This window comes from Nicotiana tomentosiformis, chromosome 8 (genome assembly GCF_000390325.3).
Source record: "Nicotiana tomentosiformis chromosome 8, ASM39032v3, whole genome shotgun sequence".
NCBI lineage: Eukaryota > Viridiplantae > Streptophyta > Magnoliopsida > Solanales > Solanaceae > Nicotiana > Nicotiana tomentosiformis.
Window position 1 is genome coordinate 77,348,403 of NC_090819.1, and position 15,345 is coordinate 77,363,747.

Sequence of the window (15,345 nt, forward strand, 5' to 3'; positions counted from 1 at the left end):
GCAAATGCGATAACTTTGATTGCAAATGCGAACCAGCTCACCCTAACACTCCATCACAAATACAAATAATCTGTTCGCAAATGCAAACCTGAAAGAGCTCATCCTACTATCGCAAATGTGATCTAAAACTCACAATTGCGAGAACTGAGACCTGTGCAAAAAAAAAAAACCCAGCAAAATCCTAACTCTATCAAACACTCCGCTACGCGTCCGAAACTCACTCGAGTCCCTCGGGATCCAAACTGAACATGCACACAATTCCAAAAATATCATACGAACTTGCTCGTGTGATCAAAACACATAAAATAATACCTAGAACTATGAATCAGACATCAAAATGAATGAAATTTTCAAAGAAACTCAAGAACATGCAAATTTACAACCGGACGTCCGAATCACGTCAATTCCACTTTGTTTTGCACCAAATTTTGCAGAAAAGTCATGAATGGTGAAATGAACCTATTCCAAGTTCTGGAACCGAAATCCGAAGCCGGTAGCAACAAAGTCGACCTACGGTCAAATTGTTGAATATTTTAAATATTCAAATTGCCAGTTTTCAACAAATCACGTTAATTCAAGATATGGACTTCTAAATTCGATTCCGGGCTTACACACAAGTCTCAAATCACTATACGGACCTATCGGGACTGTCAAAATATATATCCGAGTCCGTTTACATAAAATGTTGACTGTAGTCAACTTGAATGAGTTTAAGGAAAAATTTCACATTTTTATGACTCCCCTAAATAAGACTCCCCTTATGAGCTTTTACTATTTTATGACTTGCAGGGATAGTTAGTTCGGGATTTGAAAGGGTTCAGGGTGAAATCGGAACACTTGATTCCTTAAGGTTGGCCAAAAAGGCTAAGTTTGAATTCGGTCAACGTTTTGAGTAAACAACCTTGGAATAGGGTTTGATGGTTCCAATAGGTTCACATGATGATTTTGGACTTGGACGTATGTTCGGATCGGGTTTTAGATGACCCAGAAGTGTTTCGGCGCCTAATAGTGAAAGTTGGCTCTTTGAAGGTTTTAAAGTTCTTTAAATTTGGTTTGGAGTAGATATTGGTGTTATCGATGTCCAATTGGGATTCTGAGACCGAGAATAGTTATGTTTGGTGATTTAATACTTGCCCGCAAAATTTGATGTCATTCTGAGTAGTCTAAGTATGATTCGGCGCGTTCAGAGCGATTTAGAAATTTAAAGTTCATAACTTGATTCGATTTGGTTTTGGGGTGTGATTCTTAGTTTTGTTGTTGTTTTATGCATTTTGAGAGTTTGAGCAGGTTCGTATCATATTTATGGACTTGTTGGTGTATTTGGATGGGGTCCCGAGTGGCTCGGGGGTGTTTCAGACTGCCCAGAGTTGAGTTAGAAAAACCAGAAATTCCAGTTCTGGTTTTCGTCTTCGCGGACGCGGAAGGACCCACGTGTTCGCGATGAAGGATTTGGGCAGTGGGGCAATTTTCCCTTCGCGTTCGCGATAAAGGGGTCATGTTTGCGGAGCCTTAAGGTCCCAGGCCTACACGTTCGCGAAGGCCCCATCGCGTTCGCATAGCGGGAAGGGACCTGGGGAGGGTAAGTGCCAATTGCTCTTCGCGTTCGCGAAGGTGCCCTCGCATTCACGTAGGGCTGGGCTGGTAAGACTCCGTGTTCACGTTGCCCTGGTCGTGTTCGAGTAAGCCAAGCTTTTCTGGTCCTGGCCATTTGCCTTCACGAACGCGAGGCCTGTTTCGCGTTCGCGAAGAAGAGGGCAGTTGGGCATTGTGTTTTAAAAATCGGGACTTAGCCATTTTTGGGTTCATTTATTGCACTCTTGGGCGATTTTGGAGCTTCAAAAAGGGGCATTTCAACCTAGCTATTGAAGATAGGTAATTTCTACCTAATGTGAGTTTAATACATAGATTACGGGTAGATTTTAACATGTAAATTTATAAAAATCATGGGTTTAGATGAAAAACTTAGGTTTTTGATAAAAAATAGATTTAACCACGAAAATGGTTATGGAATTTAGTAAAAAATATATATTTGAGTTCATGATGTTATGGGTAACAACTTTCTTTAAAATTTTCGGAATCCGGGCGCGTGTGGGCCCGGGGGTAAATTTTAGAAATTCTTCAATTAGGATTGGGAAAATCACTTTAATAGCTAGGATATAAACTTTTGAATATGTATTGATTATTTTATATAACATTTGACTAGTTTCGATTCATTTGGCACCGAATTGAGGGTTTAAAGCATAATTCTGGACCGGAAAGTAAGCTTTGAGATGAGGTAAATCACTTTTCTAACCTTGTAAGAGGGAACTCATCCCCTTAGGTGTGTTTTGTTGTAAGTTATTTGTGTGGGGAGCTACGTACGCACTAGGTGACAAGAGTTCGTGTGTAGCTACATTCCATGTGATGTCTGGGTAGTCTTAGATTTACATCATGCTTTGTTGACACCATTATTTGATCATGCTTTTTAATTGCATTGAATAAGAGCTGAGATTGAGGATTTCAAGATTTAAAATTTCATTTTAGATTCCTTATTTTTGGAAAGGATTGAAGAATATTATGATAACTTTGAGAAATCTATGTTTACTCGCATCGCAAGTATTTTTCGCGAGCGTGGTAAAATTTCACTACTCTCATGGGAGCGGGCCGTTCGCCTTGGCAGATTAATAGATGCATCTATAGTTCGCGTCGTTCGACCCTTGGCAGTGCACAGTTTATATATTTGTATGTTGGATCCGGCCGTACGACCTCGTCATAATTCGTGCGTAATAATTCTTGGAGCCCAATTATAATTGATATTGTTTCATTGGCTTGAGAGATTAATTTGTTAAATGATGAAAATTAATTTGGGATTTATTATTAGTGAAAGAATTGTTCATTTATTTCTTGTTATTGAGTTTTCAGCTGTATTTATATAGTCCATGCTTAATTATAATTTCAGTATTTTATTGTTAGCCCATAGTAAGTGTTGTAGTCGACCCCTCATCACTACTTCTTCGAGGTTAGACTAGATACTTACTGGACACATGTTGTTTATGTATTCACGCTACACTTCTGCACTAATTGTGCAAGATATTAGACAGGTGCATCTGGTTATCAGTCCGGCATGCATTCTTAATTTTATCGAGACTTTGTGGTGAGCTGCCTTCCGAGCCCGTTCTACAGCACCCGAAGTCTTCCTTTTGCTTTTATTTTCTGTCTATTTCACTTCAGACAGTGGTGTAGTATTTTTGTATATTCTACTAGTAGCTCATACACTTGTGACACCAGGTCTTGAAAATTATGCTAGTAGACACATGATGATTTTTGGGTTATTTTGCTTATCTCATTTGCTCTAAAAAAATAAATTATTTTCCTCTCATCTTAGTACACTTTTACTTTCTATTTATGCTCTAATTAAAAATCAGCTATTTTTAAAATATTAAAAGAAACAATCATGTGGTTAGTTCACTATTGGCTTGCCTAGCGGTAATGTTGGGCGCTATCACGACCTATAGGAGTATTTGGATCGTGACACCGATAGTCTATCGAAAATAATTTTTATACCTGCACAAAGCAAGGGTAAGGTCTGCGTATATTTTACATGAAATTGGTCTGTTTTTGAATATTTCATCGACAATGCTCTTTCTATGAAAATAAATTTATGTATCCTAAAAGTTTCGTCAACTTAAAAAATAAATTTTCTCATATGATTGATTTGAAAAAAATAATAATTTGGATTTTTTTGCATATTAGTTTAAAATTAAAAATATTATCGTTAACATTAAGGAAATAATTTATTTTTATTCAAAATTTTAGTATCCTAAGTAAATATTTAGCTGTAATAATTATTTCACTTTGAATCTTTGGGTTTACAAAATTATTAATGTTATTGACTCTTGCCAACTAGTTTTCTTTCTAAATATTTTTAAGCTATTCGTTTTACAAATATTGAGTGTAGTTAACTACAATTCAAATATAATACCAGTGAAGGATGAATAAAAAAGGAACATATTATTTTACAATGAGCAAGTTACTCACTGAGCACCCGAAGAATAGCCGCTACGAATTTCCCAGAAAATTTTACTTGTGACGCTTCCCGTTGTGACAAAGAAGTTGCAAGTCCATTCACCAAAATAAAATAAACAATGGGTTAATAACCTTATATGACGTTGTACACGAAGAAAGATCGATTGTCTATTCATATTAGGAAATAATTTATATCAGGTCCTAAATATTAGGGCATCATATATATTTAAAGCAAATAGATATTTAATAATAAAAATTTTGTTGATCTCAATGTACCAATAGGAAAATAATTAGTTAATTTACCATGTAATTAGAGGAAGTTGATTTTACATGAGAAAATTGTTACGACCCAAAATCCATTAAAGGTCGTGATGGCGCCGGACACCGCTGTCAGGCATGCCAAAAATAAATACTTAATTTGGTTCTCATTTTAATATTTTGAAGTAATATTTTCCTTCAATTAAATAGTAAAAGGTGGAATTCACAGTGTAAATAATAATATTCTTAACAATTTCAATACAGATCAACCCATAATCACCCCAAAACCCGGTGTCACAAGTGCATGAGTATCAACTAGGAATGTAAAATAAAATACAACATCTGTCCGAAATACAAATTTGGACAGGAGAAATATAAATATTCTGCAGGAGACTCTGCCGGCTTCGGTTCGTAATGTGGAATGCAACTCACGTAAGTCCCCGCATGCATACATGCCTATGCTCTCACATGGCCACTAGTCACATATGTACCTACACAAAAAAATATGCGGCAAGTGTAGTATGAGTACGTAATCAACGTGTACCCAGTAAGTATCTAGTCTAACCCCGGAGAAGTAGTGACGAGGGTCGACATCGACACTCACTAGAGGTCCAATAACATCATGTACAGTAAAGAGGTAAGTAAGTATGAAGCAGAGTAAATAAATGAGATAAACAAGTATAAATCATGTGGTACAAATACCCCCTCTTTACGAGGAAATCAAGATCTCCATTAGAAATTCTCTCCTTAACTGGAGCATATATATAGATATAGTGAATCTCATCAGATAGATTTGTCATAACTCAAATCGGGAAAACTCACAGATACACTGGCTTCTTGCCAAATATTAGCACGATTCCATGAGGATATGATATAGAAAATGCTGAGGCGTACGACCCGATCCAACATAAATATTTAAACTGTGTACTGCCGAGGGTTGAATGGAACGAACCATAGATACATCTTTCAAACTGCCGAGGCGAACGACATGAGAGTGTGGTACATAAATCCTGAACCCACTTACGAATAAACGTGTGAGTTGTAATTAACAAAACCCCTCAATGAAGTATATATATATCACGGAAACATGCCATAAGAGGAGTAAAGTTATTCGGGGACTAATCGTGAAATCGCGAAGTCTCTATAATAGCAAGTCTAGTCTCAAGTAAAAAGGTAAAATAAAGAATTAAACAAGCAAGGATAATCCCTATAGTACAAGTACAGCATGGTGTGAACCTAAGTCTACCCGGACAATAATATGAATCTAACTATGTACGAACTCTCGTCACCTGGTGCGTATGTAGCCCTCGCAACAAGTTGTACACATCAATATATCACTTAGGGGTAAATCCTCCCTCATAGAGTTAGACAGGAGACTTACCTTGCTCCGAAATTCCATAACCGGGTCCAAAACCTCTCTAACACCTCAAAACGATGCTCGTCGCTCCAAAACTAGTCAAATAAGATGCAACCCAATTAAAATATACTCTAATACTAACAATTAATCAATTTATAATAATTTCAAACTCCGCTTGAAAATCAATAAAGCAACCCTCGGGTCTACGTGCTCGGATTCCGAACATTTTCGAAGACTAACACTACCCATAGCACTACGAACTCAAATATATAATTTATTCTCAATTTCATCCCCAAATTCGTGATAAAAATCAAGAATACCAATTTCTAGGTTTTTCTTCAACGTCCCAAATTTCTACAAATTTTTATGCTTGAATCCATGTATAAATCTTGTATTTAACTCACAATAAGCGGGAATCACTTACCTTGGCGTAGATGATGAAAATCCCTCCTTGAAGCTCTCCAAAATCGCCCCAACCAAGTGAAAAATGAGAGAAGAAGAACCAAATCCCGCACTTAAAATGATTCTGTCCAGCGATTTTTTTCGCACCTGCAGTGCCTTGGCCGTATCTGCGGTCCTGCACCTGCGGCAGAAATTCTCGCAGGTGCGCATTTCCCTTACCTGGCCAAGTTCCGCATCTGCGGACAAAAAGGACCGCTTCTGCGAGCCCATCCGCTCCTGCGATCACTATTCTCGCACCTGTAGTCACGCAGGTGTGCTAAAACTTCTGCACCTGCGGTGGCTGGGCTGCAATCACTCTTTTGCTTCTGCGGCTCGTAGCTCGCACCTGCGGCTGGCCAAGCGCAGGTGCGATTATGACATCAACTGGGAGTTTCAGCTGTTGCTCCCAATTTCCATCTTGGTCCGAGCCTCGTCCGATTTCCACACGGGACCCCCGGGACCCCGTCCGAACATACCAACAAGTTTAGAATCATAAAACGGACTCGTTCGAAACCTCGGAACGCCCGAAATAATATTAAAACTAAGAATCTCACCCCAATTCAAGCTTAATAAACTTTAGAACTTCAAACCTCTACCCTCGATGCCGAAACCTATCAAATCACGTCCGATTGACTTCAAATTCTGCACACAAGTCATAATTGACATTACAGACCTACTCCAACTTCTGAAATCGGAATCCGACCCCGATATCAAAAAGTCCACTCCCGGTCAAACCCTCCAAAAACCTTCCAATTTCTAACTTTCACCAAATGACCCCGAAATGACCTACGGACCTCCAAATCCACTTCCGGACGCGCTCCCAATACCAGAATCACCATACAGAGCTATTCCCAGACTCGGAATCTCAAACGGACATCGATAACATTGAAATACACTTCAACTCAAATTTATGAAATTCTTCCAAAATGTCAACTTCCATAATAGGCGCCGAAACGTTCCCGGGTCATCCAAAACCCGATCCGGATATACGCCCAAGTCCAAAATCATCATACGAACCTGTTGGAACCTTTAAATCCCGATTCCGAAGTCGTTTACTTAAAATCACACTTTAATCAATTCCACCAACTTAATGCTTCCGAAATTAGAATTTTCTTTCCAATTCAACTCCGAACTTCCCGAAATTAAATTCCGACCACGCGTACAAGTCACAATACCTGAAGTGAAGCTGCTCAGGGCCTCAAACCGCTGAACGGCGCGCTAGAGCTCAAAACGACCGATCGGGTCGTTACAAAAATACCGTAATCTATCTATCTATATCATATCTCTATAATGTATGTATATTTGCTACAAACAAAAAATTTCATCCCAACAAAGTTTATAAATCATTTGTAGACTAAAGTAATGAAACTACCGCTCTATTGAAAATTCGGCCAAAATCGACCGCGGTCAATCTACCGACTTCGGTCGGTCAAAAACCTGGCCGAGAAACCGATCGAAGTCGGTCGATTTTTTAAAATATTTTATTTGTTTAATTTTTTGTTTATGAAATTGACCAACTTTGATTGGTTTCTTTTGGTGTAAAAATGCGAAAAATAATTTTTGTGTCCCACGAAATTTATTTTTCAAGAAAATGACCAACTTTTGTCGGATTTTCATTTAAAATAAGTTAAAATTAATATTTAAAAAACCAACTGAAATCGATCGGTTATTTCGGCCGGTTATTAAAAAATCGACCGATTTCGGTCGGTAATTTTATTTTTTAATAAAACCGACCGAAGTCGGTCGGTTGGTTCTATCGACCATACGATTACCGACCACCACAAATCGGTCAGTTTCTGATCGACTTTTGCCAATTACCGACCAATATCGATCGGTTTTGGCAATCAATTTTTCCTTTTTTTTTTAGTAGTGCCGCATGCGAAGATTTTTTCCATAACTTCGGTTGAACATTTATGCTATATATAAAGTTTTGTCAAAGTACGTGACCTTACCGAAAACAATAGTTTTTTCTCTTCGTGCGATATCTTTCATATAGCAATTGAAATATATAATTAAATAGCAGAATACATGAAAAAGATCTATACAAGGTAAAATCTTAATAGATTTTAAAATACTAAATATTAGGACTTTGTACTTTGTTTAAATAAGGAAATATTTTATAATCAAAATTTTAGTTGATTGAAAAGTGCTAAATATTGGAAAATTAATTAAATGACTATTTTGTCTGATGCGAACTCTATTTTTAAAGGGTAAACAAAGCGAACGACATTCTGTTAAGGGCCTTCGTACTTTTAATATAGTACTAGTCTCTACGAACTTGTATGACACGTTATTCCCTATCATCATCGTCACAAAGGGAAATTGTTAGGCAATATTATTGTAATTACTTATATTTGTTTTATGAGGTACAAAGATGTTAGTAGACATTAATTTTCAATAGTGAGGTAAGAAAATATAATTGTAAAATCTTACATTCCCAATTTTATATTTATAAGACGAACTTTTCAACAGTGAGTAACACCTACTCGTTACAAAATATTAAAATAGAAATAATATACATTCGAGAACGTATCAAGCTACCCAGCAAGATCAAGCCATTAAAGTTTAGAAATGCAATAATAGATAAATATATTTAGTGTATGCAGGTGTGTTTATCTTTTTATACTTAGCTTGTGCACTGTAGGTAGGGAAAAACAATTAAATACATAAATAGTCCTACAAGAGAGCTAAGTGAAATTTTTGAGAGTTTCATAATGCTTAAATCCTTAACAAAGATGAACTCTCATGCGACATTGCAAAATCAAATGGACAATCTAGGTAGTACATTAATTGCATAGAAGACGCTCTGAAGATATTTTTTCACCAAAACAAAAAGAAGAAAAAGGTGAAGTTACCTCGATAAAAATAAGCTTTTCGAACTATCTTTTGGTGATGGGCTCTTTTCTTTTCTTGGTTTGATTGAACTATATATTTTCAAAAAGTTATTAAATTATTAAATTAAAGGGAAGATATCTTTTAGACAGAACCAATTATGTTTAGTTATACCCGTATAATAGGAAAGCTCCTAAATTAATATAGGAGGCCCCACTTACAAACACTAAGATATGAACACCACAAATCAAACTATACGCTTATACTACAATGTTGATGGTTTAAGAAACCAAATGCTATCTCTGTTTACCCTAAAGATCGGATAACAATTGAATTTATACGCGATTTTGAGGATACGTGATATAACTTGATACAAATTAAGGAAACAGATTAAAATTGAAATTGACAATAAAAGAATTAATGCAAACCACACGAATCAAACAGCCTTACGCCAAACTATTTACCAAATCGAACAGCCTTAGCTCTCGAGTTCGATCACCCTTGATCCAAGAGATGCCTCAACTGATGTATGAATAGAATAACAAGATGATAAAAGCTAGAAAATGACAGTATATTGCTTTATGTTGCGTAATGTGTTCCTCATTACAAATGATCAGACCCATTTTATATAGTAGGGGAGTCCTACTCTTGATACAGTTCTAAACAAGGTAAGAAATCTCATGATTTGCTAATCAATCGGCCTATCCATGATACGTGCCGAACTTTTCGCCGTGATCTACAATCGATCGCGGATATTTCGTCCTTATGTTATTCGGCTTGGAAACTTTTTCTCGATCTCGTCTGATCTCGATGTTGTTCGATGACATGGTCTAGAGTTTAACGATATAGCTTCGCACCTCGGTTCGATATAATTCGAGGTTGAACATTAACCTACCATATTTTAGTCTCGATTAGTCACACAAGAGGCGAACCCGATTTTGACCGTATAAAGATAATCCCCTCATTTGTCGGAGAGAAGATGACGAGAAACGATATGAACTTCTGAATCCCCTCTTGATGGGCCATGACGTAAGCGACAAACGGATATCGAAATGTACCGTCCGTCCAGTTACCAAGGCATTAAATGCCTGTCAGTTGCTGGTCGGCCACTACGGGTTCTGAACCATCATCAGCAAGCTATAAATACTCTATCTTTCATTTATTCATACTTTACGTTCAAAGATCCTCCAATTCTTGTTCTTCAAAAATCCCTTTGCTCCCCAACTCTTGCACCCAAATTTCTTGAACTTTTAGCAAACCGCTAAACATACCTTCCTAATTTCCTTTTCTTCTGTTCTACAATGGTGAAAACTTCTAAGACTGTCCTGCAAAAGGAGGCTGCCTCTTCATCCTTTTCTTCTATTCCACACCCTAAGGAGTTCGTTCCTGTAGGGTGCCCGACCGTTGCCGATTTTAAGATTGCAAAAACTTCCTCGGTACCGAGTCGATGCGAGCCAGTCTCGAGGTACAAATGTACAATCACCGATGATCTCCTTACCAAGGTTAAAAAAGATTGCAACTGGGCCAATAAACATGTGGTGGTGCCTTTACTCGAGGAGTCAATCACTACCCACGTGGAGGTATTTTTAAGTGTTTACACATACCCCTTCACGTTGGGTCCCTTAGATCCGATCATTATTGCCTTCTGCAAGAAGTACGACGTGACTCTTGGCCAGATTCATCCTTCATTCTGGAGAATAGTGATTCTCATTTGATTCTTCATAAGCAAAATCGAAGGGTGTTCCTTCACCCTCGATCACCTTATGCGTCTCTACCGTCCTCTACTTTATCGAGGGGGCTAATCAAGCCTGCTCGCTGGGCCAGTAGGGCCCCGTTCTCGAGTATAGATGAGGCTCAGGACCGAAGTTGGATGGGCAATTTTGTTCGAATAAAGACTTCAGATTTGAACCCTGCCGAGGACCTGCCATTTTCCGAGAAATGGAACATAAAACGTAAGTATTACTTTGCCTTGAAGATTTAATCTATTATTTCTCATTTTATCTCCTTTTTATGGGTGTTTTTGGTGTTGCAGCTGTAGCCCAGATGCCAGTTATAGTTCCTCAACTCAAGGAATAAGTCGAGGACCTTGTGTCATAGAGACCATACTCCGAGCGTGCTTGGATGGAATTATTGAAGGGTCGATGGGAGGCCCGTAATCATGGTAAGTTTCCTTTTCTAGTTCGATAAGGTTTTGACTTTTTCCTTGTGTTGTCGAATTCTTATCGGCTCTATTTTTTTTGTAAGTCTCCACAAGGACGTTGCTATGAGGCCTGTATCCGAGGGTGAGGATGTGCCTCTCGATTCCCCTACTCCGAGCCAAGGTGACGAGAATAAGAGGAAAATGGCCCCGAGCTCTCTGGACTCGGAGAAGAAAAAACCAAAGAAGAGGCTGGCACGTAAAGCTAAGGAAAGTACCAGCACCCTCTCATCGGACTCGATCCGCCGACTGAGGGATGAGTCCGAAGAAGAAGAAGAAGATAACTTTGAGCTAGTGGCTCGGGTGCAGACCGCTTTGCCTTGAACTGAGGAGGCCGTTAAGAAGGCATTGGCCGGTACCTGCGAACCGGAATGGGGTGCGGCTGCTTTGCCCCAGGCCAGGGAGGTCGAGATAGAGACCGAGACCGACACTTTTTGGGCAGAGGGAGGTGCCCCGAGGGACGAGCTTGGGGCGATTGACCTTACCGGGTCCCCTCAGATCTCAAATGCCATGATACGCGGGGCCGATATGCTAGAAGGTCATTCTTACCACTGCCTAAGAAGATGTTATCGGGCTTGGTGACTTGCCGGTGCCAAGGAAGGTACCATCATCGGGTGCCAGTGGGTCTTCATCGAGCCCAAAGCTGGTAGATCGGTTCCCAACCCTAAGTGTTAACCCTGACCGCAGGCAGTCGATAGTTTTCTCTGTCCCGGAGGATGCTCGAGTTTTCTCTTCCCCTGTGGGGGTTGCTAGCTACCTTAGTTACTTGATGACCGAATAGGACCAAGTCGTTATGGACGCGGTAAAAGCGCCTTGCCTATTCAATGAGGCCCAACATGCTTTGAATCGGGTAACTTCGAGCGTCACTCCATTATTTCTTTTATATTTGAAGTTGTAAATAATTCTAACACCTTTCTTTACGCTTGCATGCCTCGGTATTTCACCATGAGGCTTTCCTCTGAATCTGGGAGGAGTTAACGCAGCACGAGGCTGAGGTTTGGGAGCTCACCAACAAGAGGGATACTTATAAGCTTCTGAGTGAGAAGCTTCATACCGAGTTAGAAGTGGCTCGGAAGGAGCATACCGAGTGGGACGAACAGGTAAATTGAGTACTTGAAGATAGTGATGACGAACTGGACTCAGTGACTAACAATCCGATTCTGCAGGTTCGACAAAGGCTTGAACAAATCGGGCAGCTCCAGGTGCAGGTAGATGCGATACAAACTGAGGCCGATGAGTTCAATAAAAATAAGGACCTCATAACCTCGCAAAAGGAAACTGTCCAAGCACAACTGGCGTCGGTCGAGGCTCAACTTCGGGCTGCAAAGGAGAAGACCTCGGTGCAGGCCAAGAGGATCGAGGAGCTCCAATCTAAGCTTTACTCGGCTATTTCTGGCCAAGAGAGCCTGGCCACAGAGCTCGAGGCGGCCAAATCTGAGGTGGCCGTGGCCAGTACCAAGGACGATGCTAAAGTGGCCCAATTCAAGGTTGACGTCGAGGCTATTCAGGCACATTCCAAGAGCATGGTGGATCATGCAAGGTGGGAAGCTCTAAGGGAAGCCCTCGAGGGAGTCCTTGCTCAGGGCTTTGACATACTGGAAAAAATTGAGAATTCCAAGGTAGAAGAAGCCAGGGCACGGAAGCTGGCTTTTCCGGAGGAAGGCTTCGAGAGCTTAACTGAATCTGAAGGTGGGGAAGACCCCGAGGGTGAAGACGCTGCCCCCCATGAGGACCAGGCCACTTAGGCCTTTAAATGTTTTTATCTTTTGCTTTTTTCATCTTTTTGAGGCCGCTTTGGACATTGTACATTTCTATATCGGGTCATTCTGGCCTTTGTAAAAAGATCATATATACAAGGCTTTCTTTCCCCTTTGGCTTTTAAATTTTTCCTTTGCTTTATTAATTGTATTCATAAGGGCCGAAACGCCTTAACATAAAGTAATTTAGGCTGTGTTCAAAATTCAAACAAACCTTGCCTTTTCCCTACTTTGTTTTAAGGCGTCTTGGGGGTTCGGTGTTACTTGAACCTTTTCCCTAAGTATGTAGCTGATATTGTAGTTTGCCGAGGGTAGCCTTTAGAACTGGTTGTGAAAAATTTTCTTTTTTGAAGGCCTAGTTTTTGTTACGGATTTCGGACGTCTCCGAGCCGTGTTAATTTGGCCGTAGCCTTTTAGTTCGGGAGCTTCCCATTAGACTTATTTTCCTGAGCTATCCGGGCTTGCCCAAGATAACGGTCCCCAAGTGGGGTGGCCGTGGCCTTTAAAAACCGGAGATTTGCCTAATAGGTCTTATGCCCCTGAGGCCTAGTGACTTAGGCATGTTCGAGTTTTTCGGACGGCGGTCCCAGAGTGAGGGAGTGGTCATTCGTATTCCGGTTATAGACTGCCCTTGGGCTCTTTATTTTTAGGAGATCGGAAGTACGAAACTCTTTAAGGGATGTAAAGAGGAATTTTTTTAAAATATAAGATGATTGCAAGGAAAGTACTTCTCTTTATTCTTGTGCAAAGCAGTCATACATGCGTACATATTTTATGCCAAGGCTCGAGTAATCTATGTGGGCATGGTTCATTTGATCGTTTGGCCCTTACAATAAATCTTACCTATCGAGACCCTTCCGTTACGAAGTAATTTCCTCGTTAAATTTGATATCCAAAGGTAATGCATATCCAAGGGTAATACCCCCAGTATTTGAGGTTGATTGTAAAGGGACCTCAGATATTGTTGAATTGATCTTTGATACCGATTCATAATTGGACTTGATTCTAAGTTAGCACGATCCACTGTTGCCTCGTTAAAAACCTCACCAAAAAAACCATTTGGGACAAAACCCGGTCTAAGAAAAAAAGAGTGCAACGCGTGCTTTCATACCTAAAAACTTCATGCCGCTTCTTGTTGATCACCTGCAAGTGTTAGTCCGAAATAAAAAGGAAATAAAATGGGGTCGTACCTTAGCAGTAATATCATTTTAGGTGGGAAATATTCCAGTTACTCGGTAGTTGTTCTCTGTTTATCATTCCGAGCTTATAGGATCCTTTCCCGGTGACCTCGAGAATCTGGTACGGTCCTTCCCAGTTCGGACCTAATTTCCCTTCGTTCAGATTCCGGGTGTTTAAGGTGACTTTCCTTAGCACTAAGACCCCAACATTAAAGTATTGAAGGTTGGCCCTTCGATTGTAATACCTCTCAATCCGTTATTTTTGGGCAGCCAATCGAACAAGGGCGGCGACCTCACACCTTTAATCCAATAGTTCCAAGCTCGTATTCATGGCCTCGTCATTTGACTCCTTTGTTGCATATCGGTATTTGATACTTGGTTCCTCAACTTCGACCAATATTAAGGCTTCGATGCCATAAACCAATGAAAAGGAGTAGCCCCAGTACTGGATTTTGCAGTCGTGCAGTATGCCCAAAGGACTTCGGGTAGGATCTCCTTCCATTTCCCTTTGGCGTCGGTTAACATCTTCTTAAGGTTTTGGATTATGGTTTTGTTGGTCGATTCGGCTTTCCCGTTCCCGCTAGGGTGATGAGGTGTCGATAATATTCTTCTGATCTTCGAGAAACTTGATCACTTTGTTGCTGATAAACTGTTTTCCGTTATCACACACAATTTCGGATGGCATCCTGAACCGATATATGATGTGGTCCCAAATGAAGTCGATGACTTCCTTCTCCCTAACCTTATCGTATGCCTGTTCTTCAACCCACTTAGAAAAATAGTCAGTCATAAATAAGATAAATTGTGCCTTACCTGGTGCCCATGGATGAGGGCCAACAATGTCCATTCCCCACTTTATGAATGGCCATGGTGACAAGACTGAATGCAACAGTTCCTCGGCTTCGTGAATCATTGGAGCATATATTTGGAATTTATCACATTTTTGAACAAACTCCTTCGCATCTTTTTCCATGTCGATCCAGTAATAGCCGGCTCTGATTACCATTTGAACCAATGATTCAGCGCCTGAATGATTTCTGCAAGTTCCCTCGTGAACTTCCCTCAGAACATACTCGGTATCTCCCTGTCCCAGACATTTTGCTAGTGGGCCATCAAACATTCTTCTGAACAAGGTTCCGTCTTCGGACAAGGTGAATCGGGCTGCCTTTTTGCGCCGGGCCCTCGATTCTTTTGGATCTGAGGGAAGTTTTACCGTTTTCAAATATTCTACGTATTTATTTCTCCAATCCCAAGTTAAGCTTGTAGAATTTATCTCGGCATGACCTTCATCGACTATGGACCTCGTGAGTTGCACAACAA

General features: G+C 40.1%; 1 protein-coding gene across 1 annotated transcript; it reads left to right on the forward strand.

The window, feature by feature from the left end:
- The first annotated feature begins 11,156 nt into the window (after positions 1–11,156).
- LOC104087039 (uncharacterized) lies at positions 11,157–12,835 on the forward strand. Its single transcript, XM_009591429.1, has 3 exons — positions 11,157–11,393; positions 12,074–12,190; positions 12,257–12,835. The coding sequence occupies exons 1-3, from the start codon at positions 11,157–11,159 to the stop codon at positions 12,833–12,835; spliced, it is 933 nt and encodes a 310-aa protein (XP_009589724.1).
- The last annotated feature ends 2,510 nt before the right edge of the window (positions 12,836–15,345 follow it).

Excerpts from the sequence above, each read along its gene's own strand:
- LOC104087039 (XM_009591429.1), top strand. The coding sequence starts at position 11,157 with ATGAGGCCTGTATCCGAGGGTGAGGATGTGCCTCTCGATTCCCCTACT. Across the intron at positions 11,394-12,073 it reads ACTTTGAGCTAGTGGCTCGG|CACGAGGCTGAGGTTTGGGA; the intron begins GTGCAGACCGCT and ends GAGTTAACGCAG. Across the intron at positions 12,191-12,256 it reads ATACCGAGTGGGACGAACAG|GTTCGACAAAGGCTTGAACA; the intron begins GTAAATTGAGTA and ends CCGATTCTGCAG.